Source organism: Boleophthalmus pectinirostris, unplaced genomic scaffold (genome assembly GCF_026225935.1).
Source record: "Boleophthalmus pectinirostris isolate CB_2022bp ecotype Guang Dong unplaced genomic scaffold, ASM2622593v1 HiC_scaffold_13, whole genome shotgun sequence".
Classification (NCBI taxonomy): domain Eukaryota; kingdom Metazoa; phylum Chordata; class Actinopteri; order Gobiiformes; family Gobiidae; genus Boleophthalmus; species Boleophthalmus pectinirostris.
In genome coordinates this window covers 6,799,039-6,825,673 of record NW_026571036.1, presented here as the reverse complement: position 1 = coordinate 6,825,673, position 26,635 = coordinate 6,799,039, and the positions used below count along the sequence as shown (strand labels likewise).

At 41.9% G+C, this 26,635-nt stretch overlaps 1 protein-coding gene across 1 annotated transcript in view; it reads left to right on the top strand.

Moving 5' to 3' along the window:
* The first annotated feature begins 870 nt into the window (after positions 1-870).
* fndc1 (fibronectin type III domain containing 1) overlaps positions 871-26,635 on the top strand; it is a 181,549-nt gene continuing 155,784 nt past the window's right edge. Inside the window, exons 1-3 of the mRNA XM_055149766.1 lie at positions 871-994; positions 3,188-3,367; positions 14,101-14,163. Of these exons, the coding sequence (XP_055005741.1) occupies positions 871-994; positions 3,188-3,367; positions 14,101-14,163 (367 nt within the window). The remainder of the gene's footprint in view (positions 995-3,187; positions 3,368-14,100; positions 14,164-26,635) is intronic.

Sequence of the window (26,635 nt, the reverse complement as noted above, 5' to 3'; positions counted from 1 at the left end):
TTTTTGTCACATTGCAAATAGGAAGTGAGCACGGGGGAGCTTCCGGCTCCATCCACTCTAGGTTCAGTTCACTTTGTATTGAAAAAAACATCGCACCTCTCTCTGTGACTGTTGTCAGCTTGTCATTTTGGTCTTAAAATGTCCGTATTAACCCGCTCTACATGATCTTGGTGTTTTTATTTCACTATTTTGTCTGTAAATCAATTCCTATTCCTGATATAGAACTCGTCTCCACATTCCCTCCTGCAACTACTAACCTCTGTGAGCTTCGTTTGCCTGGAACTGAACACTTAACGGTGACGTCCCACTCCCTCAGTGCACTTGTTTATAGTTTACACTTAAGACTGAACTTTGAGAAACAGTCGACAGCTTTTGTTCGCTTTAAAGACTGTATAAAAGATAAAAGGAAAACATCAACTGTGATAAAAAATTGAAATCATGATTTGGCTCGTGAGTTTAACTTTTTAGCCCAGAGCCCTAATTCAGAGTGTCTGTGCTCCATATAACGGGATTTAAAGTGTCCAAAATGTAAAATAATGAGCCGCAGGAGTCATAGATTAGAACTGTAGAGAAAGACGTAATATATCTTCTTTAAGCTACAAACAGTCTTTAAACAGATGCAGATATCGGGAACAGAGCTGTTTTCTTCTAAACGCTGAACGTCCAACCAGAGCCGTTTTATTTATGTGAGCTGAAGATGAGCTCACATTTTTCAAGTACTGCCTCTCTTGTAAGTTTATATTTGACCAACGCCAACTGGAGTTTTAGCCAAGTGTAATAAATCAAGTGTATTTGCCTTGAAATGGAGACCCCGGGGTGTGAACAGTAGTCTGCAATCCTAATGTGCAAAAGCTGTTGGACTTCTGTAAGATGTGCTGTGAATACCTGTACGGGACGGACTTTATACGTTTGAAGAAGAGTCGTTTTTTATCCGATTCTTGGACGTACCTGTATGTCAAGGCTCGGTGTTCTCAGATCTCAGAAGCTAAACGAGGTCGGGGCTGGTTTGTGCTTGGATGGGAGACCAGGCAACTGTGACTCTAGTGGAAACTGTCCTGAGGCAAGATACTCGCCCACATTGCCTTGTCTGAACGTGGTGTGTGGGTGTGTTGTAATGTTCAGTGGGAATGGTAATGCAGATTTTCAGTGTGCCCCAGGGCAGCTGCGGCTACAGTAGAGTGAAAAATATACTCTAAAGAGCTTTGGGTGTCTTGAAATATGCTATATAAATGCACTTGAGACCAGTCTTGGTCTTGAGACCGACCCCAAGATAGTTTTTTTGCATTTTTTTTTTTTTTTTTCGTCTCAGACTCAACTGCATTTGGACTCGGTCTTGTCTCGGTCCTGAAGGCGTTTGGACTCGGTCTTGAAGGCACTTGGACTCGGTCTTGTCTCAGTCTTTAGGTCACTTGCACCTGGTTTGTCTCGGTCTTGAAGGCGCTTGGACTTGGTCTTGTCTCGGTCCTGAAGGCGATCGGACTCGGTCTTGTCTCGGTCTTGAAGGTGCTCGGACTCGGTCTCGTCTCGGTCTTGAAGGCGCTTGGACTCGATCTTGTCTCGGCCACGAAGGCGCCTGGACTCCAATCCAATCCACTTTATTTGTAGCACATTTACTACTATTTACTAATACTCACTCACTTAAGACTCAGTCTTGTCTCGGTCTTGAAGGCGCTTGGACTCGGTCTTGTCTCGCTTGAAGGCGCTTGGACTCGGTCTTGTCTCGGTCTTGAAGGCGCTTGGACTCGGTCTTGTCTCGGTCTTGAAGGCGCTTGGACTCGGTCTTGTCTCGGTCTTGAAGGCGCTTGGACTCGGTCTTGTCTCGGTCTTGAAGGCGCTTGGACTCGGTCTTGTCTCGGTCTTGAAGGCGCTTGGACTCGGTCTTGTCTCGGTCTTGAAGGCGCTTGGACTCGGTCTTGTCTCGGTCTTGAAGGCGCTTGGACTCGGTCTTGACTCTCGGTCTTGTCTCGGTCTTGAAGGCGCTTGGACTCGGTCTTGTCTCGGTCTTGAAGGCGCTTGGACTCGGTCTTGTCTCGGTCTTGAAGGCGCTTGGACTCGGTCTTGTCTCGGTCTTGAAAGGCGCTTGGACTCGGTCTTGTCTCGGTCTTGAAGGCGCTTGGACTCGGTCTCGAGGTCTGACACTCGACGATTGATAAAATGGAGATAGATTCATAAAAACATTGATATATATGTAAAATGCAAATAAAGGGCAAAAATGACAATTATGGTCTCGATTTGGTCTTTATGGGCCGTGGTCTTGGTCTCGTCTTGGTCTTGGCCGTTGAAAGTCTCGGTCTTGTATTGGTCTCGACCCTCAGAGGTCTTAGTCTTGTCTCGGTCTTGGGAACCTGTGGTCTCGGACAGGTCTTGGTATTATATTGTATCGATTGTTGATTGTAAGCAGGTATTGATACTGAAAAAAGGACATTTTATGAGTTAAAGGATCTAAATTTTCACCAATCAATACACAGGAATATTGAAAAAAATGCTCAGTTCTTTAGACTGTTTTTATCCACACTTTACCTCACCATTTTCTTTGCACTTAGTTCTTGAACTGCACAATACCTCAGTAACCTATTTCAACTTACGAGCAGCGAGTTAAACTGATAAATGTTCAGACTCCCCAGGTAATAACACAGTAAAAACATTAACACACTTCTTATTACGTTAATGGCCACTTCAGCGATTGATTTAATCAGGCCTGTGCGCTGTGTCTTTCTGATGAATTGAAGTGCACTTTAACAGCATCACTTACAGCTGTTCTCTCCGGCGCTGGGATGTTTACTCTATCACGTCCAGGACACCGGTCATGTGAAGTGTGAACTGTCCCACAGCGCTCGCCTGCTTCACACACACTTCATTCACGTTGAGTTTGTAGTAGTTTGGGGACTGGAACAAAGCTTATATTCTTATTTTGTGTTGGAAAAAAATCTATTCTGACTTTTAAACAATACACAACAAACAAGTTTTTTTTCTTATCATTGTGTAATTCGTATAATTCAAGTGTTGAGCCTTTTCCATTTATTGTAATCAAGTTTTTGACATTTGACAGCACTACTCTCCCGTCACATCATCATCATCATCATCATCATCATCATCTCTCATTGACCCAGCTCCTTCCTCTGTCCCGGTATAACCCCCGTCCTTGTCACACTGAGCCGAATTGACCCGCGCTGTTGTTTTTTTGCAGCGGACAAGCCCCAGAAGAAGGCCGCGTCCGTGGAGAAGAGCCTGAGAGCGGGATGGGAGTCGTCGATCCTTCTGGACGGGACCCCGGTGGAGCGTTTTGTGCTCAGCTCCAGGCCGGGACGATCGCACCGCTTCACCAAGTGGGACAAGGGCAGCAAGCCTAATCTGTTTGAGGATGTGGGTAAGAACAGCTCAATCATTTTGACTTGGACTCGGAAAAGAGTAAAGGATTCAGTGCGCACAAGTTACACTACAGCTACATGGATTAGAAGTGTAAGTTCTAGTGCAGTTTCCTCATCACAAACAGACCTGGAGTTGTGTTTTGTTTCATTCACACGTTTAACAAATTCTGCGTGTTTACTCTGTTAATTTCTCAAACTGAAAACACTCTGCTCCTTGTGATGTCATGTGGTAATACAAGAAGTGTACTGGTAGATAGAGACATGCACATCCAACAACAATTGCGACTGCGTACTGGATCCAAAGACAATAATAGTACAAAAAAAAAAAAGCAAAAGGATTCGCACCGCAGTTCCTTGAAGCTCCCACATTTTTATTTCAGTGCCACCACAATGTGACGTTTCAGGCCGAGCCCTTCTTCAGACGTGGCTTGGCCCGAAACGTCACTGAAATAAAAACTTGGTGCGGATCTCTTTCCTTTTTTAATACAAGAAGTGCGCCACTGTGTTTTTAAACTCCATACATACTCTCAAACTCCTTCACTGGAATCATTTAGATCAAGGGTCTCCAACCTTGTTCCAAAAATGAAAATGCCAGAGAGCTACTAAATTTTGTCATCACAGGAAATAAAATCTACATAAGAGCCATGGCAAGACTACAGTTAGATAAAACATAAAACATAAACCATTATTTATTTAAGAATGATGGATTTACAATAAAAAATAGGCATTTAATTAATCAAATTTGAGTTATTCAGGACAATACGTGTAATTCAGAAATCCCTTGGAGAGCTACTGGTAGCTCCCGAGCTACAGGTTGGAGACCCCTGATTTAGATCATTTCAACCCTAGAACTGCTAATCTCTAATGAACTAAAAGGTAAACGAGAGCTGTTAACTTGAAAACCATCGCTTCATGACATCACAAGGTGCATCACAGAGCATTTTGAGCTTTGGAGATGTATACAAATTAATTATAAATTGGTAATAAAGAATTACTCAAACTCAAGGTATGTTTTTGACGAGGTAACAGCAGAAGAACATGGCTTAAGCTGGGTGTAAATTGTGCAATCTTTGGCCCCTTTTGAACCGATTTTTCACTTGTGCGACTGTTTTTGGAATCGAGTTTTGGCTTAATCGTGCGTCGTGCTTTGTGTCGTAAACATGGGGTAACGAGAACCAATTTATGGCCTGTTTACACGAGAACGCTTGCGGGTAAAACCGAAAGCGCTCTTCGTTTTGACGGTGACGGCGTTTTTGGGGCTTAAAAACGCAAAAATCCGAAACCACCCTCCAGAGTGGAAAAGTTGAATACGCTCCGCCGTAGCGTTTCCATCTACACTGCCCAAGACGCAAAACTCTGGTCAGATCTGCTCATGTCACGTACACGTTTACATCACATACATCACCACCGAGCCGCCTGGCATGCATACACAATCGAATTCCACACACTTTCGCGTCACCGTACGCACGCAGATTTCCTCCCGAAAACGCTCGTCTAAACGCGGCATAAAAAGCGAAGACGCGACGCCACTTTTACGTCTTCTGTTCAGACCGTCATCACATAAACGTAGCCTCAGACCTCACGACCAGCTCCCCGTCGGCAGTCGTAGGTCGCAAGAATATCGAACCTGCCTCTCGTGAGAGTTTCGCACGAGATCGTATAGCGTGAGAACATGAATCGTGAGCTGCGAACTTTTAAACCCTCGTACAGTTTGAGCTGGGGCTGAGCGAAACGATGGAAAATGTGGCACGGTGTACAGTTTTAAAGCTCTGAAGTGTCCGTTTTGCGTAATATAGGAGCTTTAAATAGACTCTAAGAAGCCCTCTGTAAGTTATGTGGTAAAAAACAGACTGTAGATGAGTTAGAATAATCAATATAGGTCAAAATATATCGTCTAGATCTTATCGGACATCGGTTGCTCTGTGGTCTAAACAATCGGTCTCTGCATCGGCCGTGAAAAAGCCCATATCGGTCAGTCTCCAGTGTGAGGTGGACAGCTGTGTGCAGTCTGGCGGAGTCCTGTGGGGGCAGAGTTACTTCATTCTTGGACTCGGTCTGGTCCGCGTTTGCCAGACTCTAAACTGGTGTGAAGCCTGATTGATCGTTTTGAGAAGAAATACAATGTGAAACCTGTGGCTTTTTTCGGAGCAGCATTTCAGTGAAGTAAAAGTCTTGGGACACGGATTTGAACCCTCTCCAACTATTATTTGTAATTATTCTAATTTTCCATGAGCTTTTCACAGCTGTTTTATATTTAAGTATCCTGTTATAGTCTTGATTTTTACAGGTGTACCATGTAACCTTTTGGAGGAGGGTCTGCCAACAGCCGGTCTCTGTGGAGAGGTTTTTACGTTCCCTGGAATGTTCCGCAATATGACATTAAACATATATATCTTGCGTTTATTCACATTGTAATTTGTATTGAATGTCTTTCTCAGAATCAAAATCAGTTGAAATTTTTACATCGTGACAACACTAGACAACAAAAACGTTATATTGAGCATCTTTAAAAGTTCGATATTACACAAAATTTACTTTTTAAGCCGTGTTAGAATATTGTTTCCTCATCAAAAACAGACCTGAAGTTGTGTTTTGTTTCATTCACGCGTGTTTGAGTAACACTTTATTTAGTGCTGTCAGGCGATTAAAAAAATTGAGAGATTAATTAATTATGATCTGTAATTAATTAATCTAATTAATCTCTTTTTAATCTCACCGAAAAAATGCTGAGAAAAGCCTTCAACTTGAGGTATTTTCATTTAAATTCATTATTACATTATTATTATTACATATAAACCATGAACACTCTAGAGCCACATCAGCTCGTTTGAAATTATAATGTGTTTAATGCTGATTTGCGCAAGTCTCACAGAAACGAAACTTAAAAACCGCATGGCTAATTTGCATAAACTAAGCGAGAAAAAAAAAAAAAAAAGCTCTTGTGTCGCTGATGCGGTTCAGCTTCTGTGGGACTAAAGGACACGACTCAGTGGAATATGAGTTTTCTGACAGAGTGTTGAAGGTGAAGGCGAGTCTGTTCTGTGTTTGTGTCGTGATGTTTTCAGAGATCAGACGTGTGCAGGTTTATCGCAGATGCGGCGAGAACGAGAAGGAAAATCACAATTGTTTGCGGAAGCGATGCGTTATTGTCCCAACAACACATAAAAACAGATTTTATAATAAGGCAACTCGCGTACAGAAACAGTAAAGTTAGAGATTAAAAATTAGATTAACGCGATTAAAAAATATAACGCGCTAAATATGACTGTAATTAATTAATCGCAATTAACGCGATAATTTGACACCCCTAACTTTATTATTAGGCTACGTTTATATAATGACAGTCTGAACACAAGAAGACTTTACTGTTTTATTCCGCGTTTAGACGAGTGTGATCAGGAGGAAATCTGTGTAAATACAAACGCAAAAGTGACGCAAAACTGTGTGGAATTTGATCGGGTATGCGTGACAATTTTCTGTGTACTATATGTATGTGATGTAAACATGTACGTGACCAGATGTGACCAGAGTTTTACGTCTTGGGCAGTGTAAACGGAAACACTACGGCGGAGCAGATTTGGTTTCAGATTTTTGTGTTTTTTAAGCCCTAAAAACCTCGTCATCGTCTAAATGAAAGGCACTTCTGATAAAATATTTTATAATTTTTACTCGCAAGCGTTCTCGTGTAAACAGGCCCTTAGTCTGTCTACAGCTCCAAGGCACAAAAAGCTCTGTTCCACCTTGTGACGTCATGACGTTTTCAAGTTAACAACTACATTTTACCTTTTATTCAGTAGAGACGCGAAATTCCAGATCTGAAATTATTCAAATGATTCTAGTGAAGGTGTTTTCGCGTTTGAAAACTGTTCTAAAGCGCAGATGTAGGACCCAAAATCAGAACCAAAACGCAGGTAAAGTAAAGAGATTTATTTTACAGGCGTGACAGGAGCTGGGAGGGGTCACAGCTGGTCACGACCTGGTCACGACCTGGTCACGAGGCAACCAGGTGAGTAGAGATGGGAGATCCAGGGAGCACTGAGAGCTAGAGGTGAGATCGGGCCTAAAAAATCCAGCCCGACCCGACCCGGCCCGCGGGTATTAAAACCCGACCCGGCCCGAGCCCGACCAATTAACTTGATTTGCAGGCCCGAGCCCGAAGTCTGTGTCTGGCCTGCTTAGCGCGAAGAGGAGGGGCGGTCTTTGAAACAAATGATAATATAGATGTTTGACGATCATCACTTTTGCCAGTACAGCTGTTTAAATGCCTGTTCAGCGTCGAGGTGCCAGTCTTTTTGCTCTCGTATGAAAGCAAAGCGCCACATTGACGACATTCAGCGAAGCCAACGCAAGTTTCTGTAGCATTTTCAACAATCAATTTGAAGCTTTTCCACACCTCACTCTTACCGGTGCGTGTTTGTCTTTTCAGTTCTCCTGCCTTTAGTTTAACTTCTTGCTCCTCCATATTGGAGATACCAGGTCAAAATAGATGCAGACTTGCGGAGGGGAAGATTATTAAATGAAGAGGGGGCGTTCACGTGCGCAGAGCTCTGGCTCTGCGGATCCTGTTTAGTAGTTAAATATCAATTACATTTATATTACTTCTCTGTTTTATCCATATTATTTATTTTATAACAAGTATTCCTTAGTTTAGTATCCACACATCATTTTAGCATACATTTTATAAACATATATTTATTTGAAAAAAAGTCAGCGAGAGAGAAGCCCGAGCCCGACCCGACCTGGCTTGGGCTTGGGCTCGGTCTTAAGATCTTACCTCTACTGAGAGCAGAAAAAAAATACAAAAAGTCCAGGAAAAGGTATGTAAATATAAAAAAAAAAAAAAACAGAAAACAAGATGTTCTGGAACAGAGCCATGATCTAGTTACCAAGTATGGAAAACTAACAAAGTGGCAGGGAGAAGAGGAAGAAGTTGGTTGATTATGACAAAAACACAGTGAAGCACTTCCTGTATTACCAGTGTTGTGTTTGAGAAAAGAAGAACTCAGCCTGAATTTGCAGGATTTATGTGTTAAATATGTGTGAATGAAACAAAACACAACTCCAGGTCTGTTTGTGATGAGTAAACAACATTATAACATAGATCAGGAAATACGTAACATAGGCCCTTTAAACAGGGATGTGGAGATTAAAGGAACTGTACCAGATTTTTCTCGATGTATTTGGGCAAAATGTGTCTTGCCCAAGTACAGATATGCAGCCTGTCCCAAAAAATTTGACATAATTTTAAAAGCAGTTTCCTAGTCTAGCTCAATGATGATGCTGATGTTGGTTTATGAGATCCTTTAGCTCTAATAACCAGCCTTCCTCTTTAAACTTTTGATGCCAAGTCCAAATTTGTTCGCGAGTTGGTGAAGTTTTTCCAAATTTTGCACTGAAGGCTGCACGGTCTTGGGTGAGTGTGTGCGAGCAGATTCCAAAACGCAAAATGACTTCTCTTTGAGAGTGAGCGGCTCAACCTGAAAACACAACAAAAATAAAACATTAAATATAAAATCCTGATCTGTTTCTATACATTCTGTGAAAATTTGAGGTTATTTCAACAAGATTTGCTCAAATGATTGGCCTGTGAAATGATGTCACATTTTTGGGACACTCTGTGTTTTATAAATCAAAATAAGTCCATTATGTAGCGCCTGCAACAAATTAAAAAACGCTCATAAATCTCATATAAATACATGTTGTGTTCTTATTTTTACAAAAGTGAGAAGTTCATTTGTGATCGTGACTTGAACTTCAGAGAGATTTGTGGGCCGTGCTGTGGATTTTTAAAGCTAAATATCGGTTATCGTGTACTACAGCAGCAAACCAAGTATAAAGTTTTTCACAGGATTCTCCTTAGCCCCTCAAGTAGAGCTGGAAAGTTACATATCCAGTTGCATTTTTCCTCACAAACTGGACACAGTTCCTTCAATCTGAATAATTTCTACAGCTGAATGCCAAGTGACTGACTTTGGTTCCACTTTTTAAAGTTTTCAAGATATAATTGTGCAACAGTTCTGGTGGAAGACACAACTTGACAAAACTTTATTAAAGATCCTGTTGTCTGCCAATTAGGAACTGTATGTTAGCATGCTAGTTGTTATGAAAAGCTCTTATAAAGTCACTGTGGTGAATATTTATAATTTTATAATTGAAAATGTGACTGATTTTTAAGATGTCTATAATCATGAAAACAGATATGAAACTGAAGTTCTTATCGCACCTGAATATTACTTTGTACATGATTAAAAGATCTTCCAAAGAGATCTTAAAGAGGTCTTAAAAGATCTTCAGCTGTTCTAAGTCTGAGGCCATAGTTCTCGAGTGGAAAAAGGTGTCTTGCCCTCTCGGGGTGGGGCGTCTCTGCCTCAGGTGGAGGGGTTCAAGTATCTCGGGGTTTTGTTCACGATGAGGGGAGGATGGAGCGTGTGATTGACAGGTGGATCGGTGCAGCGTCGGCAGAGATGTGGTCGCTGTATCGGACTGTTGTGGTGAAGCGGGAGCTGAGCTGAAAGACAAAGCTCTCAATTTACCGGTCAGTCTTCGTTCCTTCCCTCACCTATGGACATGAGCTCTGGGTAGTGACCGAAAGGACAAGATCGTGGACACAGGCGCTCGAAATGAGTTTCCTCAGCAGGGTTTCTGGCGCTCCCTTAGAGACAGGGTGAGGAGCTCAGTCACACGGGAGGAGCTCGGAGTAGAGCCGCTGCTCCTCCACGTCGAGAGGAGCCAGTTGAGGTGGCTCGGGCATCTGTTCCGGATGCCTCCTGGGAGGTGTTCCGGACATGTCCCACTGGAGGGAGGCCCCCGGTGAAAACCCAGGACAAACTGGAGGGACTATGTCTCTGGGCTGGCCTGGGAACGCCTCGGGATCCCCCTGGAGGAGCTGGAGGAAGTTTCTGGAGTGAAGGAAGTCTGGGAGTCCCTGCTTAGACTGCTGCCCCCGCGACCCGGCCCCGGATAAGCGGAAGAAAATGGATGGATGGATGATTAAAAGACCCATTTACGCTATTTTTTATCTGTTATAATGTTGTTTCCTCATCACGAACGAACCTGGAGTTGTGTTTTGTTTCATTCCCACATGTTTAACACACAAACCCCGCAGATTTAGACTTGAGTTTTTCTCTCAAACTAAAAACTCTCTGCTCCACTGTGCTTTTAAACTCCGCGGACTTTCACTCTCTGCTGAACGAAAGGCAAAAAGTTGCTGTTATCTTGAAAACTAACACTTCGTGACATCACAAGCTGGAAGACTTAGACAGACTCATAACAAAGAGTTACTCAAACACGTGTGAATGAAACAAAACACAGCTCCGGGCGTGTTTCTGATGAGGTAACAACGTTCGAAAAGGCTCACAAAAGTCAACTCTGCGTAATACAGGACCTTTAATTTCGCAGCCGTGTTCAAAATCATCCAACTGGAAATATCTGTAAACCTCATTAACTTAGACCAATACTGAAGGCTTTGTTATTTAAGTCTTAATGGCTTTATTGGCTATTCCCTCCACGCTCCGCTGTAAAAACTTCAGCTCACTTTGTATTCCTCTTTACGCAGAATTCGCAGTGTGGACCGAGCCTTATCCTCTCATTTTTCCCCTGTCCTTGGCGTCGGTCGGAGCTCCATACTTCCACACGCCAAAATCTCTCTTCTTTTCCACTTCCAAACTCCAAACGCCGGCCCAGTTTTCCTCCTAATCCCTCGTGTTGCGGTCCCCCCGCTGCCGACTATGACACCACCGCTGTGTCGTACATGTTTACCACTGGCTGTAATTAAAACTGCAGCTCGGGGTTTGGAGGAGTGCGCGGCGTTTACAGTTGTTGTGGTTGCTTTATTTGCTCGTAAATCCTCGGGCCGAGCTGCGTCTGCTGTACAGATCAGTTTGAGAGAAGCGCGCGTCATAAATAACAATATCCAGTCTAAAGATATGAGATTTGAGAAGCGAGTCAGGGTAGATTTAATGCTCCAAAAACTCAAAAAAGGAAATGTTGGCTACGGAGCGAGTGTACTTTTTTAAGCCTTCTCCAGAGTAAATGTTGTCTTGAGTTTTTACGGAAACATTTCAGTGGATTAAAGAGCACATATTAAGCTATTTTCTGGTGTTATAAAGTTGTTTTCTTATCACAAACAGACCTGGAGTTGTGTTTTGTTTTGTTCACACATGTTTAACACACAAAACCTGTGTATTTAGTAGAGTTCTTCTCTCAGGAACAGAAAATATTGCACCTTAACTAGAAACATTTGGATAATTTCGGCCCTAGAATTGCAAATCTGAACTGAACTAAAGGTAAAATCGTCGTTTTTAACTTGAAAACTACCGCTTCATGACATCACAAGGTGGAACAGAGCATTTTGAGCTTTGGGGATGTAGACAGACTAATAATACAGTGTCATTAAAACCAAGGGCGTAAGTTTAGTCTCAGTGTTTTATGAATTCTTTCCAAAAAACACACAGAGTCTGGGCAGGTCCAAAATAAGTGAGAGGTGGTTTCATCTTTCAATTTGTGTCCATTGTTATTCTAAGATGATTCTTTAGCGCAGGGGTGTCAAACATACGGCCCGGGGGCCAGATCCGGTCCTTCAAGACCTTTAATCTGGCCCTCGGCTGATTTTCTACTAAAATATTTTCATCATATTTTCTATTAAAATCGTGTTAATTTTCTGTGGTGTTTATCACAGCAGCGTCTCCAGCGTCTCTGTACGTGGCCCCTCCCACCAGAGCAGCACAAATGAAGACTTGTCTCTTTCCAAACGCTCTTAAAGGACGATCGTTTTGACTGTTGACCGTGACACCCTCATCAGAAAAATGTCCAACATGAGAAAAGTGGAGCCGAGTGCAGGATTTTACAAGAAAAACTGACTTATTCCTATTTGCAAACAAGTTCATGTTAAAACATTGTGTTGAAATTGTTTTTTTTTTTTTTTTAAGTTTCAGGTTGTTCATAATATTATAATATTTTGTAAAAGAGTTCATCAATTAAAAAAGATTTCTGTAATAGATTTGTGTTTCTCTGCACAAATATTTGAACTTATTGTTATTTTTGGGGTTTATATGACATGAGTTTTCTGATCCGGCCCCTTTGGGATCAAAGTCGGTTGGATACGGCCCTGGACCAAAATGAGTTTGACACCCCTGTTTTAGCGGATATCAGCAATGTAGAAGTTTGTAGCAGATTTCCCTTTGCTTGTTGGTGATGACATATTTGTGAGGTCATGTTCGTACAGTTTTATGTGGAATATTGTCAGTAGAGTCAGGCTGCCAACAGTGAATGAGAGGTGCACTGTTTTTAGGTTTTAGGTGTTGTACATTAGACTGAGGTCCAGTATTGCTCTCTCGTCTGTGTTGGTACATCCTCTTGTGAAGTGGCTGTTTCGTTTCTTCAATGTAGCGCGTCTTAGTAACCCTTTATTATTAGTCTGTCTACATCTCCAGAGCTCAAAATGCTCTGTTCCACCCTGTGATGTCACGAAGCGGTAGTTTTCAAGTTGACAGCGACTTTTTTGCCTTTAGTTCAGTAGAGATTGGCAATTCCAGGGCATAAATTTATCCAAATGATTCTAGTGAAGGTGTATGGGGTTTAAAAATACAGTGGAGCACTTCCTGTATGACATCACAAGGTGGAACATAGTGTTTTCTGTTTGAGAGAAGAGCTCAGCCTAAATGCAGGGCTTGTGTGTTTAATATGTATGAAGTAAACAAAACACAAATAGAAAACAGCCTAATATGGGCCCTTAAAATCTGTGTATCATTTGTTGATTCGTTTTTCAAAATAAAATCAAAAATAAGAAAATGAAAAAAACAACTATATTCTTCATTATTTGTCTCAAAAACCACAATGAAAAAGCAGATAACGATTTATTTATTTATTTATTTAACGAATAACAGCTGTTTCCCCGTTTACGTGTCTTAAACTGTGATGTCGAACTGAACCAGGACTAAAACAGAACTGAGACTGGGACTGAGACCAGGACTGAGGACCAGGACCAGACCGTGATTGGAACTGGGACTGAGATCGGGACCAGACCAGGACCGAGACCTGTTTAGTCCTGGTTTAGACCCGGTTTAGTCCTAGCGAGACTGGAACTGAGACCGGGACTGAGATTGGGACCAGACCAGGACCGAGACCGGTTTAGTTCTGGTTTAGACCTAGTTTAGACTTGGTTTAGACCTTCTTTAATCCTGGTTCAGACCTGGTTTAGTCCTGGTGAGACTGGAACTGAGACCGGGACTGAAATCGGGATCCGACTGGGACTAGACCGGGTTTGAGACCGGGACCAAACCAGAACTGAGACCGGGACTGAGACCGGGACTGAGACCGGTAGTGAGATCAGGACTGAGGCCGGGACCTGACCAGAAGTGACACCAGGACTGAGACTGGGTGTGAGACTGTGTCTGAGACTGGGACTGAGACCTGGACCAGACCGGGACCAGACTGGGACCGAAACTGGGACTGAGACGGTGACCGAGACCTGGATTGAGACCGGTTTAGTCCTGGTTTAGACCTGGTTCAGTCCTGGTTCAGTCCTTGTTCAGTCCTAATGAAAAAACAAAACGTTATCTGTTTTTTCATTTTGCTTTTTTTACGACAAATAATGAAGAAAAGTGTTGTTTTTTTCATTTTCTTTCGGTTTTATTTTGAAAAAACGAACAAACGAATGACACATAAATTCCTTAAATACTTAAACTCCAACACTGAGTCATTAATCCTGATGTCCCTGTTGTGTCGTTTGCAGACCCGGACTGGCTGAACCTGGACGGCTTCGCTGTTCTGAGCGCCGCACCTGTCAACTCAGCAGGTAACCCCCCGTCCCCCTGTCGCCCTCTACTCCTCCCTCCCTCCCTCCTTCCTTCCCTCTCTTTGCTCCTTCTCCTTACACCTGGCCCAACAGCTGCACATGTAACAGTGTAGTTGTGTTCGCATGAGCGGAGTTCAGACACGAGCCGCTGTCAAGTGAAATATGAACACGGAGAGAGAAAGAAAGAAAGAGAGAGAGAGAAAGACACACGCACATAGATACAGAGAAGGCCTCCCCCGGTGTGATGTCCTGAGGCTCCTGTCAAACTCTCGCTCTCTCTGACTGACTCTACGGGAAAACACGCTCTGAGTCAGTCTTCCCATAAGCGCAGGTATGTTTTTGTTGCACTTCGGCCAGATACGCGACGCCTGCTCACGCTTCAGGACTTCCATTAACGCTGCGGAAAGTTCAGGAGTCAGAAGCAGTAACGCGATCTCGGTGTGGCCGGGGAAGTCGAAACTAATGATGAGGAGCACTTAAAGCTTCTCATGCAGTTCCTAAAAAGAGGTCCTCACCAACCGCTTCTAGGAAAATGACGTATGTTCTGTAACGTAAATTAACAACACGACTTTATTTTGTTTTGCTTTTTGCTTTTTAAATAGGCACTTGTCACATCGGTAAAGGTAAGGTAGACATTTGTGGGACCATTTCCAGATCTGGTCAATCAGAATATCGATATATCGGATCGTTTAATGTGATGATACTGTATCGATATCGCGGGCTGCTGTATCGATACATCGCCATGAGTATTTTTTGGTATATTTTACTTAATTATTTTGTTACAGCGCTACAGTTTTGTTTTTGGAAACTTGTTCACTGTTTTGATGATTAAAATGTTTGTGTTTTATATTTACTTTGCACAAGAAGTGGTTTAACAAAGACTTTTAGTATCACAGCCATGATTTACCCTTTATTTTTTATTGAACCGCATCGAATCGATTTGAAATATATCGTATCGAAATAAAAGTGCACTGTATCGAGATATGTATCGTATCACGCCCCATGTACCAAGATATGTGTCGTGTCTGCAAGGGTCTGGGGGGAGGGAAGAGGGGTGTGCAAAAATCAATCAGAATATCGATATATCGTATCGTTTAATGTGATGATATAGTATCGATATCATGGGCTGCTGTATTGATATATCGCCAAGAATATTTCTTGGTATATTTTAGTCAATTATTTTGTTACAGCGCCACAGTTTGTTGCTCGTTCAGTGTAAGGAAACTCATTTATGCGGCATATTTGACATTTTCACTGTTTTGAGGATTAAAATGTTTGTGTTTTATATTTACTTTGCACAAGAAGAGGTTTAACAAAGATTTTTAGTATCACAGCCATGATTTACCCATTATTTTTTATTGAACCGCATCGAATCGATTTGAAATATATCGTATCGAATCAAAAGTGCACTGTATCGAGATATGTATCGTGTCAGCGACTTCTTAACGATACCCAGACCTAGGAGGGAAGTCCCTGCGTAGCTGCTCCCGCAACCCGGCCCCAGATAAACGGAAGAAAATGGATGGATGGATTTTAGCTTCAGAGTAGAGGTCTGCGCGGGACAGAATTTTGAGTCCCGCTCCCGCACTGTAGAGACCCGTTTCCGCCCGCTCCCGCAAAGAATTGTAATTTTCAGTCCCGCTCCCGCTCGCATCTGCAATATTTTGTCCCGCAGGATGGGAACCTTTGCTTTCTTAAACTCTGTCAAACGCGGAGAAGCGAAAGAAACTGGGCTGCGTACGAGAGGAGGCGCGGTGGGCGATCCGGCGACACGGTTAAGTCCTGGCTAAATCCTGTTTTAGTCCTGGTTTTAGAGCTGTTTTTAGACCTTGTTTAGTTCTGGTTGAGTTCTGATTTTGTTGCGCAGGCAGCACGACGTACGGAAGGAGGGACTGTTCGCGCGGCGTACGGGATGGGGGGGACTGTTCGAGCGCCGTACGCAAGCCCCCAGGTTCCAAAATGGCCGTCCATTCAAGTCAATGGGCTGAGCTCAATGGCGCATGATCCCAGCTTAGCCTAGCATGGCGAGGTACTTCCGGTGGCCGTGGGCCGACCGAGCATGCGCAGTAGTGCTCTTTTCTCCCACGGGCACACGCGAATGCATGCGACCACACGCACGGAGCACGGGATCGTGTATCACGTGATCGCTTTGACCAATCAGAGCGAGAGGAACTAGAGCGGAGCAGTGCGTAGCCGAAGCTAACGATTATAAAGCGTTTTTTTAAGACAACTCAAGGATTTTGAGCAAGAAAAAGTTTATGATCTAAAAATAGGTAAAAATCGCCAACAAATCCGATAATTTTGAAAGCTGTAAGTGACCTGTCAGACGAACACGAGCAGTTTGTGATTATATTGCGCTCTATGATAAAAATCTTGTCTCGGCCCACGGGACTTTTTCTGCTGAAGTTCCAGTGAGACACTACGTCAACTGGAGGCAGCTACAAGCAGCAATACTGTATCCAGTTATTTTAATAGATCCATGGCCGTACGGGACGGGGGGGGACTGTTCGAGCGGCGTACTTGGAAGGAAGGACTGTTTGCGCGGCGTACGGGACGGGGGGAGACTGTTCGAGCGGCGTACGGGACAGGGGGACTGTTCATGTGGCGTACGGGACGGGGGGATTGTTCATGTGGCGAACGGGACGGGGGGACTGTTCGCGCGGCGTACGGGACGGGGGGACTGTTCATGTGGCGTACGGGACGGGGGGACTGTTCATGTGGCGAACGGGACGGGGAGACTGTTCGCGCGGCGTACGGGACGGGGGGACTGTTCATGGGTGGCGTACGGACGGGGACGGGGGGGACTGTTCATGTGGCGAACGGGACGGGGAGACTGTTCGCGCGGCGTACGGGACGGGGGACTGTTCATGTGGCGTACGGGACGGGGGGACTGTTCATGTGGCGTACGGGACGGGGGGACTGTTCATGTGGCGTACGGGACGGGGGGACTGTTCATGTGGCGAACGGGACGGGGGGACTGTTCGCGCGGCGTACGGGACGGGGGGACTGTTCATGTGGGCGTACGGGACGGGGGGGGACTGTTCATGTGGCGTACGGGACGGGGGGACTGTTCGAGCGGCATACGGGACGGGAGGGACTGTCCGAGCGGTGTACTTGGAAGGAAGGACTGTCTGCACGGCGTACGGGACGGGAGGGACTGTTCGCGCGGCGTACGGGACGCGGGGGGACTGTCATATTTAGTTTGTTTAGTCCGCCCTCAGCGAGCTTTCCCGCGGGACTGCAGGGCTCTACTTCAGAGAAAGTAATAATAGTTAAACCTCAATGAACAGACCATAAACTCTCTTAAACTCTCATTTAAAAACCTGTCTCAATTCTCTTAAAAGTCTTCAGGGCTTTGGGTCGTTAGCGGATTCATTGGTCAAATAGAAGTCACTGAGAGAAAAAAGGTTCCTCCGGCTGGCACAAACCATTTCAGTTTTATTCAGTGTCTTTTAAGTTAATTAAAAACCAATAGCTGTTATAATTTTTACACCTCGAATGATAAATTGACTTGTCTGAAGAAATCACAGTGGTCGGTGTCTCCCCTTGCAGCTTGACTAAGAAACGTAAGAATCAGACTTTTTATTTCTAATTGAGTTTGCTCTGCATTAAAGGCGCAGGAGTATTAGAATCATTTAGAGATCAAGTCAAAGAAGTCAGATTTTGGCGACATTTTTGAGAGAAAGAATAAGGGAAAATGCGTGAAAAGTTAAAACCATCTGACTTTTGAACACAACATTTCCAATACGTGCAACATTACGATATTTGCTCTTAAAACCGCGTCCCTTATGACAGATACTTTGGTCCAATTTCTGCCTCAAAAATTATCCAAGAATGTAATGTTTGGATAACATTTGTGGAAACAGCGAGCTACTAGTTATGTTAAAAGTTGCCCAGTTAAATTTCAAGTGTCCAAGTGAGAATAAGTGAGTTAAGAATAATAAGATTTCTAGTCCCTAACCGTTCGACTGGCTGATGATTTGGGCCCGTGGTATGTGTGTGCGGTTGGATTCGAGCCGGCTGCACCTCAGATGACTAGCTTCCAGGAACAGACAGAGCGGAGGGAGAATCCTGTGGTCAGCGGCTCTCCGACCTGTGCCAAAATATGAACCGCGACAGGCCAGAGGGACCAGATCTAAACCAAATGTGTTTGTACCAGACGGGACAGAGGTGGGTAGTGCTACTTTTAGAGAAGGAGTATTTACTGCGAACACGTAACATATTTAGACCACCGTGTTACCTTGTGCTGTTTTGAAAAAGTTATATTTGCCAGAAACGACGTGTTAACATTTTGTTTTATAAGTTTCATATTCGTTTTTGGTTCTCTGCAGCCTGAAGTGACCCAAATCTGATTTTTCGCCCCTATTCAACCTGTATCTGATGTTTTAATGACAGTCTGAGCGACACAGATCCGATTTTTTTCAAATGTGACCCAGGACGCTTGAATATGTGCTCCTAAAACCGACACATATCCGATCTTTTTTGACACGAGACTTCAATCTGAACGGCCAGGTCGCATTCATCCCACCTACACGTCAGGCTCGGAGTTTCGTCAATTGAAGGAAAAGGGACTGGGTGGTTTCGGGTGGTTTTGGCTCCGGTGTCAACGAAAAATTAAGAGCCTGCGAGCAAAATACAAGGAGGCTACAGGCTACGTTCAGACTGCAGCCTGAAGTGACCCAAATCTGATTTTTTTTTGCCCCTATGCTCCTGTATCTGATCTTTTAATGACAGTTTGAACGACACAGATCAGATTTTTTTTCAAATGTGACCCAGGCCACTTGGATATGTGCTCCTAAAACCGATACATATTTGATCTTTTGACATGCGACTTCAATCTGAACGGCCAAAGCGCATTCATCCCACCTACACGTCAGGCTCGGAGTTTCGTCAATAGAGGGAAAGGAATCGGGCGGTTTCGGGTGGTCTTGGCTCCGGTGTCAACTAGGGGTGTGCAAAAATATCGATATATCGCATCGTTTAATGTGATGGTACAGTATCGATATCGTGGGCTACTGTATCGATATATCACCAAGAGTATTTTTAGGTGTGTTTTACTAAATTATTTTGTTACAGCTACAGTTTTGTTGCTTGTGGAGTGAAAGGAAACTCATTTATGCGACACATTTGACATTTTGACTCTGTTTTGAGGATTAAAATGTTTGTGTTTCATATGAACTTTGCACAAGAAGTGGTTTAACAAAGACTTTTAGTATCACAGCCATGATTTAGCTTTTATTTTTTATTGAACAGTATCGAATCGATTTGAAATATATCATATCGAATCGAACGTGCACTGTATCGAGATGTGTATCGTATCGTGGCCTGTGTATCGAGGTATGTATCGTATCAGCAACTTCTTAATGATATCCAATCCCTAGTGTCAATGAAAAATAAAGAGCCTGAAGTGACCCAAATCAGATTTTTTCGCCTGTATGCTCCTGTATCTGATCTTTTAATGACAGTCTGAGCGACACAGATCCGTTTTTTTTCAAATGCGACCCAGGCCGCTTGGATATGTGCCCCTAAAACCGATACGTATCTGATCTTTTGACACGCGACTTCAGTCTGAACGGCCAGGTCGCATTCATCCCACCTACAGTCTCGTCAACGGCGGGAAAGCGAGGTTAGCGACTTCATAAATATCTGAGGGAATCGCTGTATTCGGGCCAAATTGGAGGGGTCTTATCGGAACCAGGCAGTTTTTTAAAATGATTGCTACAGACGGTCCTGGCTCCAATGTCAACAAAAAATATACAGCCTGCGAGTCAAATACAAGGAGGCTAAAGACTCAAACAAACGAAGCGGCCGTGGACGTGTAACCTGTCCAGTTTACGAAGGACTAATCTGCAGCTTCACCTCGACTTTTGTGGATGTAAACAGACATGTGAGGAACTACTCTCACCTTTTTACTTTTAAAGAATGCTTCAAACTGGATTAATAATGCGGTTTTGTGGACTGGAGTCATTAGTGGCGGAGGGTAAATTCTAAGGAGAATATGGGAAGACGCTGCAGTTTAAATTTACAACTTTACGAGAAGTGAGTAATAAAGTCTTCTCGCTATTTTCACTATTTCCTGAGTTTGTATTTTACGCCTCTGTGTCTGTCACTCCGTCTGCCCCTGAAAACCATAAAAACAACTCTTTTCTTCATTATTTGTTTCCAAAACCAAAATGAAAAAAAATGGATAACAATACATTTTTTTCAGTTTTCTATTTTGTGTTTAAATGAATAATGGAAAAAATGGATAATGCCGTTTCCTGTTTCCGTGATTTAAACTGCGATGCCGAACTTTTGCGCTGCATTCGGACTGATCCCAGGATGAAACCAGGACTAAACCAGGACTAAACCAGGACTGATCCAGGACTAAAACAGGACTACACCAGGACTAAACCAGGACTGAGTGTTGGGATGGGCCCGGAGGTGCACCCGTGTAGTCTTTCGGGTGATCAGGACTGAGACCAGGACCAGACCAGGACTAAGTCTGGGACTGAGACCGGGATCAGCCCAGGACTGAGACCGGTTTAGTCCTGGTTTAATCCTGGTTCAGTCCGTATGCAGTGCAAAAGTCCAGTTTAAGTCATATAAACAGGAAACTAGGATTGGACAAGGACTGAGACCGGTTTAGTCATGGTGTAGTCCAGTTTTAGTCCTGGTTCAGTCTGGCATCGCACTTTAAGTCACAGAAACAGGAAATGACCGTTATCCGTTTTTTCCATTATTCATTTAAACACAAAATTGAAAACTGAAAAAATGAATTGTTATTTGCTTTTTCATTTTCATTTTTATTTCAATTTGGTTTTGGAGACAAATAATGAAGAAAATAGTTTTTTTTTTCTTATTTTTGGTTGTATTTCGCACATGAAGACACAAAGTCGGGGTCACACCTTCTTGAACTCAGCAAGAAACAAATCGCAGTCAAAATCTGGCAAATTCTCCTTTAGTGTGTGGCGGCCTTAAGTCTTTTTTTCTGTTCAGACTTGTGTTAAAACAAAGCCAGGATAAAGTCTAACTTGAGTGACAGGGCTTCAGACAGAGCAGAGCCTTCAAACCCATCACACCACCAGGGATTATTGATGACGACTATCAATAGTTTGCGTTCACATTCAGGAATTTTAAGATATTATAAAGTCAGATGAAAAATAATACTCTACATAACTCACTGTTGTTTGAGAAAATCTCCAATTTTCTGATCCAAAAAAGTTGAATCATTATTTGTTTGGGATCAGCTCCGGAAACTTGTCATATTCATCTTATGGCGTAAAATCCTGCTCAGCTGACAACGAACACGTCTTTCGGGTTGAATAATGGCGTCACGTTCTGAAGTAATCGTGGAAAAAAAAAAAACAAAAAAAACAATATTTCTCCCCGTTGTTTATTTATGTTTCATGTGGATAGGCTCAGTAATTACAGAAATATGAACCACAAACCAGGTCAACAAATCTGTGATCTGACAGTCAAGCAGTAATAGAGTTCTGACCTGTATCTCGAAAATGGCATTTAATCACATTTACAGAGTTAAACGGCCCATATTACGCTATTTTCTGATTTGTTATGATGTTGTTTCCTAATCACAAACAGACCTGGAGTTGTGTTTTGTTTCATTCCCTGATTGTGGGAAAGATAGACTGGCGTGGGGAGTGTCGTGTTTTAGTTTTAGTTTTTTCTCGAGTGAGCCACTGTCTATGTGAATTTTCATGTATGTTAAAGGGACAGTCCGGAATTTTGGACATTTGGCCTCATTTCCTTGTTAACCAGAGTGTTGGAGACGTGTGGAGACACTTTTAAAAAAAAAATTCCATCCAGTCCTTGTATTTGCAGAGGTCAGATGTCAATGGTCATAGTTATCCTGCCACTAAAAACAGTCTTACCAACTCCACAATTTCATTTCTCTCCAGCGTCTAGGTCAGGAATCGGAACATTAGACAATTTGCAAGAACCTCGGAAGTTGTAAGCCACGCATTGGACAGTCAGTGAAGAGCTGAACCAACCCGAGTTGAGATAGCAGACTGCATACGCCATCCTTCTTTGGACTTCCTTTGTCAAACACAAACTTCGCATTTTTTATTGCACCTTTAATTCGTAAGTTCATCTCTCAGAAACGACAATGATCGTTGACAGACGTGTTCACGCTCTGCTTTGTTTGTTGTTGTGCCGGCAATTACTTGGACGGCGCATTACATACGTCATGACCAAATAGCAGCGATTGGTTAAATTAAAAAAAGTACCGTAACTACAGTCGAGCGAACGAATCCTAATGCTGCGAGGTCAGACGGTTTCCACGAAGTGAAACCGGCTGATGAATCAGGCTACCACAAAGCACCATAGGCAAAACAATTATAACACCAGACTCTCGATGTAAATGTCTGTGTTGATAGAATGATTTTAGAAGTAAAACCAACGTTGCATTTGAAGGATTTATGTCTGAGCAGCAGCAGTGAGTTGTACTTCCTGATAGAAAGCTCGGCGGTGGCGGACTGATATATGAGAAAATAGTCCCTCAACATGCGACGATTCATGCGATGCAAGGTTAGTTTTTTTTCAAACATTATTCTATCAACGCAGACATTTACATGGACAGTCTGGTGTAATAATTGTTTTGCTTCGGGTGTTTTGTGGAGTGGGTAAGACTGTTTTTAGTGTCAGGATAACTATGGCCATTGACATGCACTAGCCTAGCCCAGCGATCTCTGCAAATACAAGGACTGGATGGAATATTTTAAGTGTCTCCACACGTCTCCAACACTCCGGCTCACTAGGAAATGAGATGGATGATGCCCATCATTTGCGGAAAATGCCACTTGGCTGATGCCCATAAGCTTTTTACTATTTTTAAACAACATTTCGGCAAAAAAAAAAGCCTTCGTCAGATATTTTTCTTGACTTGGACAAATAGTATACTGCACAAAAAATATCTGACGAAGGCTTTTTTGCCGAAGCGTTATTCAAAAACAAAAAAAAAAGCTCTTGGATATTGGCCATTTGTTTTTATTTTGCTGTTCCTTGCATTCGTACCTCTACAAGAACGTTTCTGTTTCATTTGATTCACACGTTTAACACACAAACTCTGCATATTTAGGCTCTTCTTTTTCTTCTGCTCCACCTTGTGATGTCATGTGGTGATACAGGAAGTGCTCTATTGTGTTTTTAAACTCCACACACCTTCACTTGAATCATTCGGATGATTTAAAGACTTGGAATTGCCCATTTCTACTGAACTAAAGGTGAAAAGTAGCTGCTGAAAACTCTTGAAAACAACCACTGCGTGACATCACAGGGTGGAACAGAGCATTTTGAGCTGTGGAGATAGACAGCCTAATAACGCAGGATTGCTGAAACATGTGGGAATGAAACAAAACACAGCTCCGGGTCTGTTTTTGATGAGGTCACAACGTTATAACATGCCTTAAAGCTCACAAGAGTCTAAGAGTTTAATAATGTTTAGCATAGTTTCATGTGTTCGGCTGACTGTTGCTGTCTTGTAGTGATTATTGTTAATTCTAAGTAAACAACACGCTTAAAGTTATAATTATGTTGCTCAAGAAGTCAGCGGGTTGAGCCTGGGTCGTGACAAAGGCCGTGAATCTGAGAGTGAATCACCAGGGATGCACCGATCCAGCTTTTTCAGTTTAGCGAAAATAGAATTGAAAACTACTTACAAAATCGATCCAACTGTGTTATGTAACTGTTGTTTGTCCTGCAAGTAACTACAGAATAACTTTGTGTGAATAAAAGTTCAAACATGAGGCCAGTGTCAATCAGTAAATCAATCAGTCAAATCAGTTAAACTTTATTTGTATAGCACTTTTCATACATGGGTCCGGTCAAGTGGTAACGGAGGGAAACAGGGGCAGATTTTTTACATTCAAATGTCTCTTATTCAGAAACTAGAGGGACTATTGAAATAAGTAAAGTATCAGAATGTAGGAAAGAGTTACACTCCAACAGGGTCAAGTTAAACCTGTGATATTCTTTCAAGTTGTTGACAAAAAATTTAAAAACTCATGTCGGTAACGGAGGGAATGAAATATGCAGCACTTTTTGGGCAATAAATCCAAACAGTGATAACTCTTGGTTCTCACTTACATATCCTTAACAAACTGGTTTGAATATTTGCTTCATATAGTTTTCTACCATATGGTACAAGATTAGGTTGAAAAACCTCTTACTTTTTGAGTAATGAGATTTTTTATTAAGAAAGGTCATGGTAACGGAGGGAAAAGTAACAGAGGGAAAATTGTGCAAACAAGTAGAAGGTGCAGGATTTTACATAATTAGTTGCTTTTTTCTTCCGAATACTTTAATATTACTTCAAAATGAAAGGAAACTATTTCTATAAAATATGTCAGTCCTTCCAAGCAAATTTTTTCAAGCAAATAATACAAGATATGATGAAATACATCCATTTATTTACATGATTTGCAGGTCTTTGAAATTTGGGAAATAATTTTTGTTCCATGTTTCATACATGGTCTGTTTAAAACATATGTAACTTTAGAACCAAAAATGGTACAGAAAAAAGGTCAACAGTTTCATAAACTAGAGTACATATGTATCTGTTCAATACATTTTTATATCAGATGCATTAACTTGAATTTTTGGCCTTGCTGTTTACTTCTGCTTGACCGGGCCCACATTTGTACATTTCATTCAAAGTGCATCACATGCAACAGAAAAATTACAATAATTAAAATTAAAAGCAACTCCAACCCCACCCCGTTGTTTCATCCATATATACAACAATTTAAACATAAAACATAAACATAAAGCTCCTAAAGGTTATAGTAAAAATAAAAATGGAGAGCTAAGATCAGATGGAGACTAAGTAAAATAGTAATGATAATTTAATTTAAAACAAATATAATAATAACGTTAATAATGAAAATGAGAAGTCTATATGTCCTTTGTTAATTTGGGACAGTAGAAAAAAGTTGTGGGGTTAAATAAGTATTTACTTCCTCCCGCTCCCTTTTTGCACACAAGTAAAATCTGCGTGACATTTATTTTCACTTATTATTATAGAAAAGAAATATTTACTTTTTGTGTTATATCTATGTATTCATGTTCTCTGTGCATATTCTATGTATTAACATCCATTTATGCATTCAAAAATTATAATTTAAGTTAATAAATTATTAGTAAATAATCTCAATACATCCAGTATCGGTATCCAGAAACGAATACGGATCCAAAATTTACTGGATTGAAGCTGATATTTGATACCAGTGTCATTATTAATCCATCCCTAATGATGATCTTAAATCTGTTAGTTTAGTTATTCATATTTTCTTGCTCCTGGGGGCCCACTGTACAATATATCCAAATTTTGTAGCGTTTGGAGCTTTTTTGAAGATTTTATGAGTAAAAACAGATGCGATTTTGAAGATTCAGCTGATGTTATAATGTTCTATCTGACAGAACCAATCAGAACACAGAATAAATTTGCATTGACCAATCACAGTCAGCGACTTTGGAAGGTAGCTGTTCCATCCTTGCTCTGTTTTACAATACAGTAGTTTTGGTCTAAAAAGGAGGTTTCAGCCCAAATTTCATATATATTTTATGTATTTTGAGTCATTATGAATAACAAACATAAAATCTAATGAAAGTGGTAGTTTTAATCTGACTTTTAATACGTTTTGTGCAAGTATAATGCTGTTAGCTGTTAGCCACTAGCCGCTAGCATGCTAACTAACTAAATATGATTATTTTAAGTCTGTGGAGCCTAGAAAACCAGAAAGAAATAACCAAAGATAAACAAATTAATATTCAGTAATCTTTGTTTATGACCAAATTGTAAATGTTTATTTCTGGACTATTGTTTGAATAATATTTGCCGATTTGTAAACTTGTGTATGATCAGATACAGGCTGCTTAATCATTACAAATTTACTAGTTAATGTGGTCAAAATGTTTCAGATTTGACTTTTAAATGTGTAGAAGATTGTCTAACATAAAATATAAATTGACCACTGGGACAGAAGTTGTTTTTGTCATGTTTTGTAGATATTATTCCGAATGAATCGTGCATTTTCAGAATTAGTTTATTATTAGTTCTATCTGTAAAAGAGCTGAGGGTGTCCTTTATAGACGCATCAAGAATCTAGGACTTCCGGTCATTGCGCAATTCATACTGGGAAGGATTTTCCGAAAAAGTGAGCATCAAACCGCCATGTTTGTTTTCCCAGTGGGATGCGTCTATTGACAAAGCCGATCTTTTCAAGTCTTTTGAACCATATCGCTTTTGTTTCTCATTCTGATATTGTCATATTTTAGTTTTGGGATTCGGACATTGTAATTGTGTGGTTGTTGGATCCTAACAGCGGAAAACGGCTCGAGAAATTTGTTTGCGAACTCCATAAATGCAAAAGGAAATCAGATGTGTGTGACTGCAAACCTCTGTTCAAACTGTTTCTCTTCCCAAAGGAATTGAAAAATAGTGAAAGGTGAAGGCGATGGGCAGGATTGATCC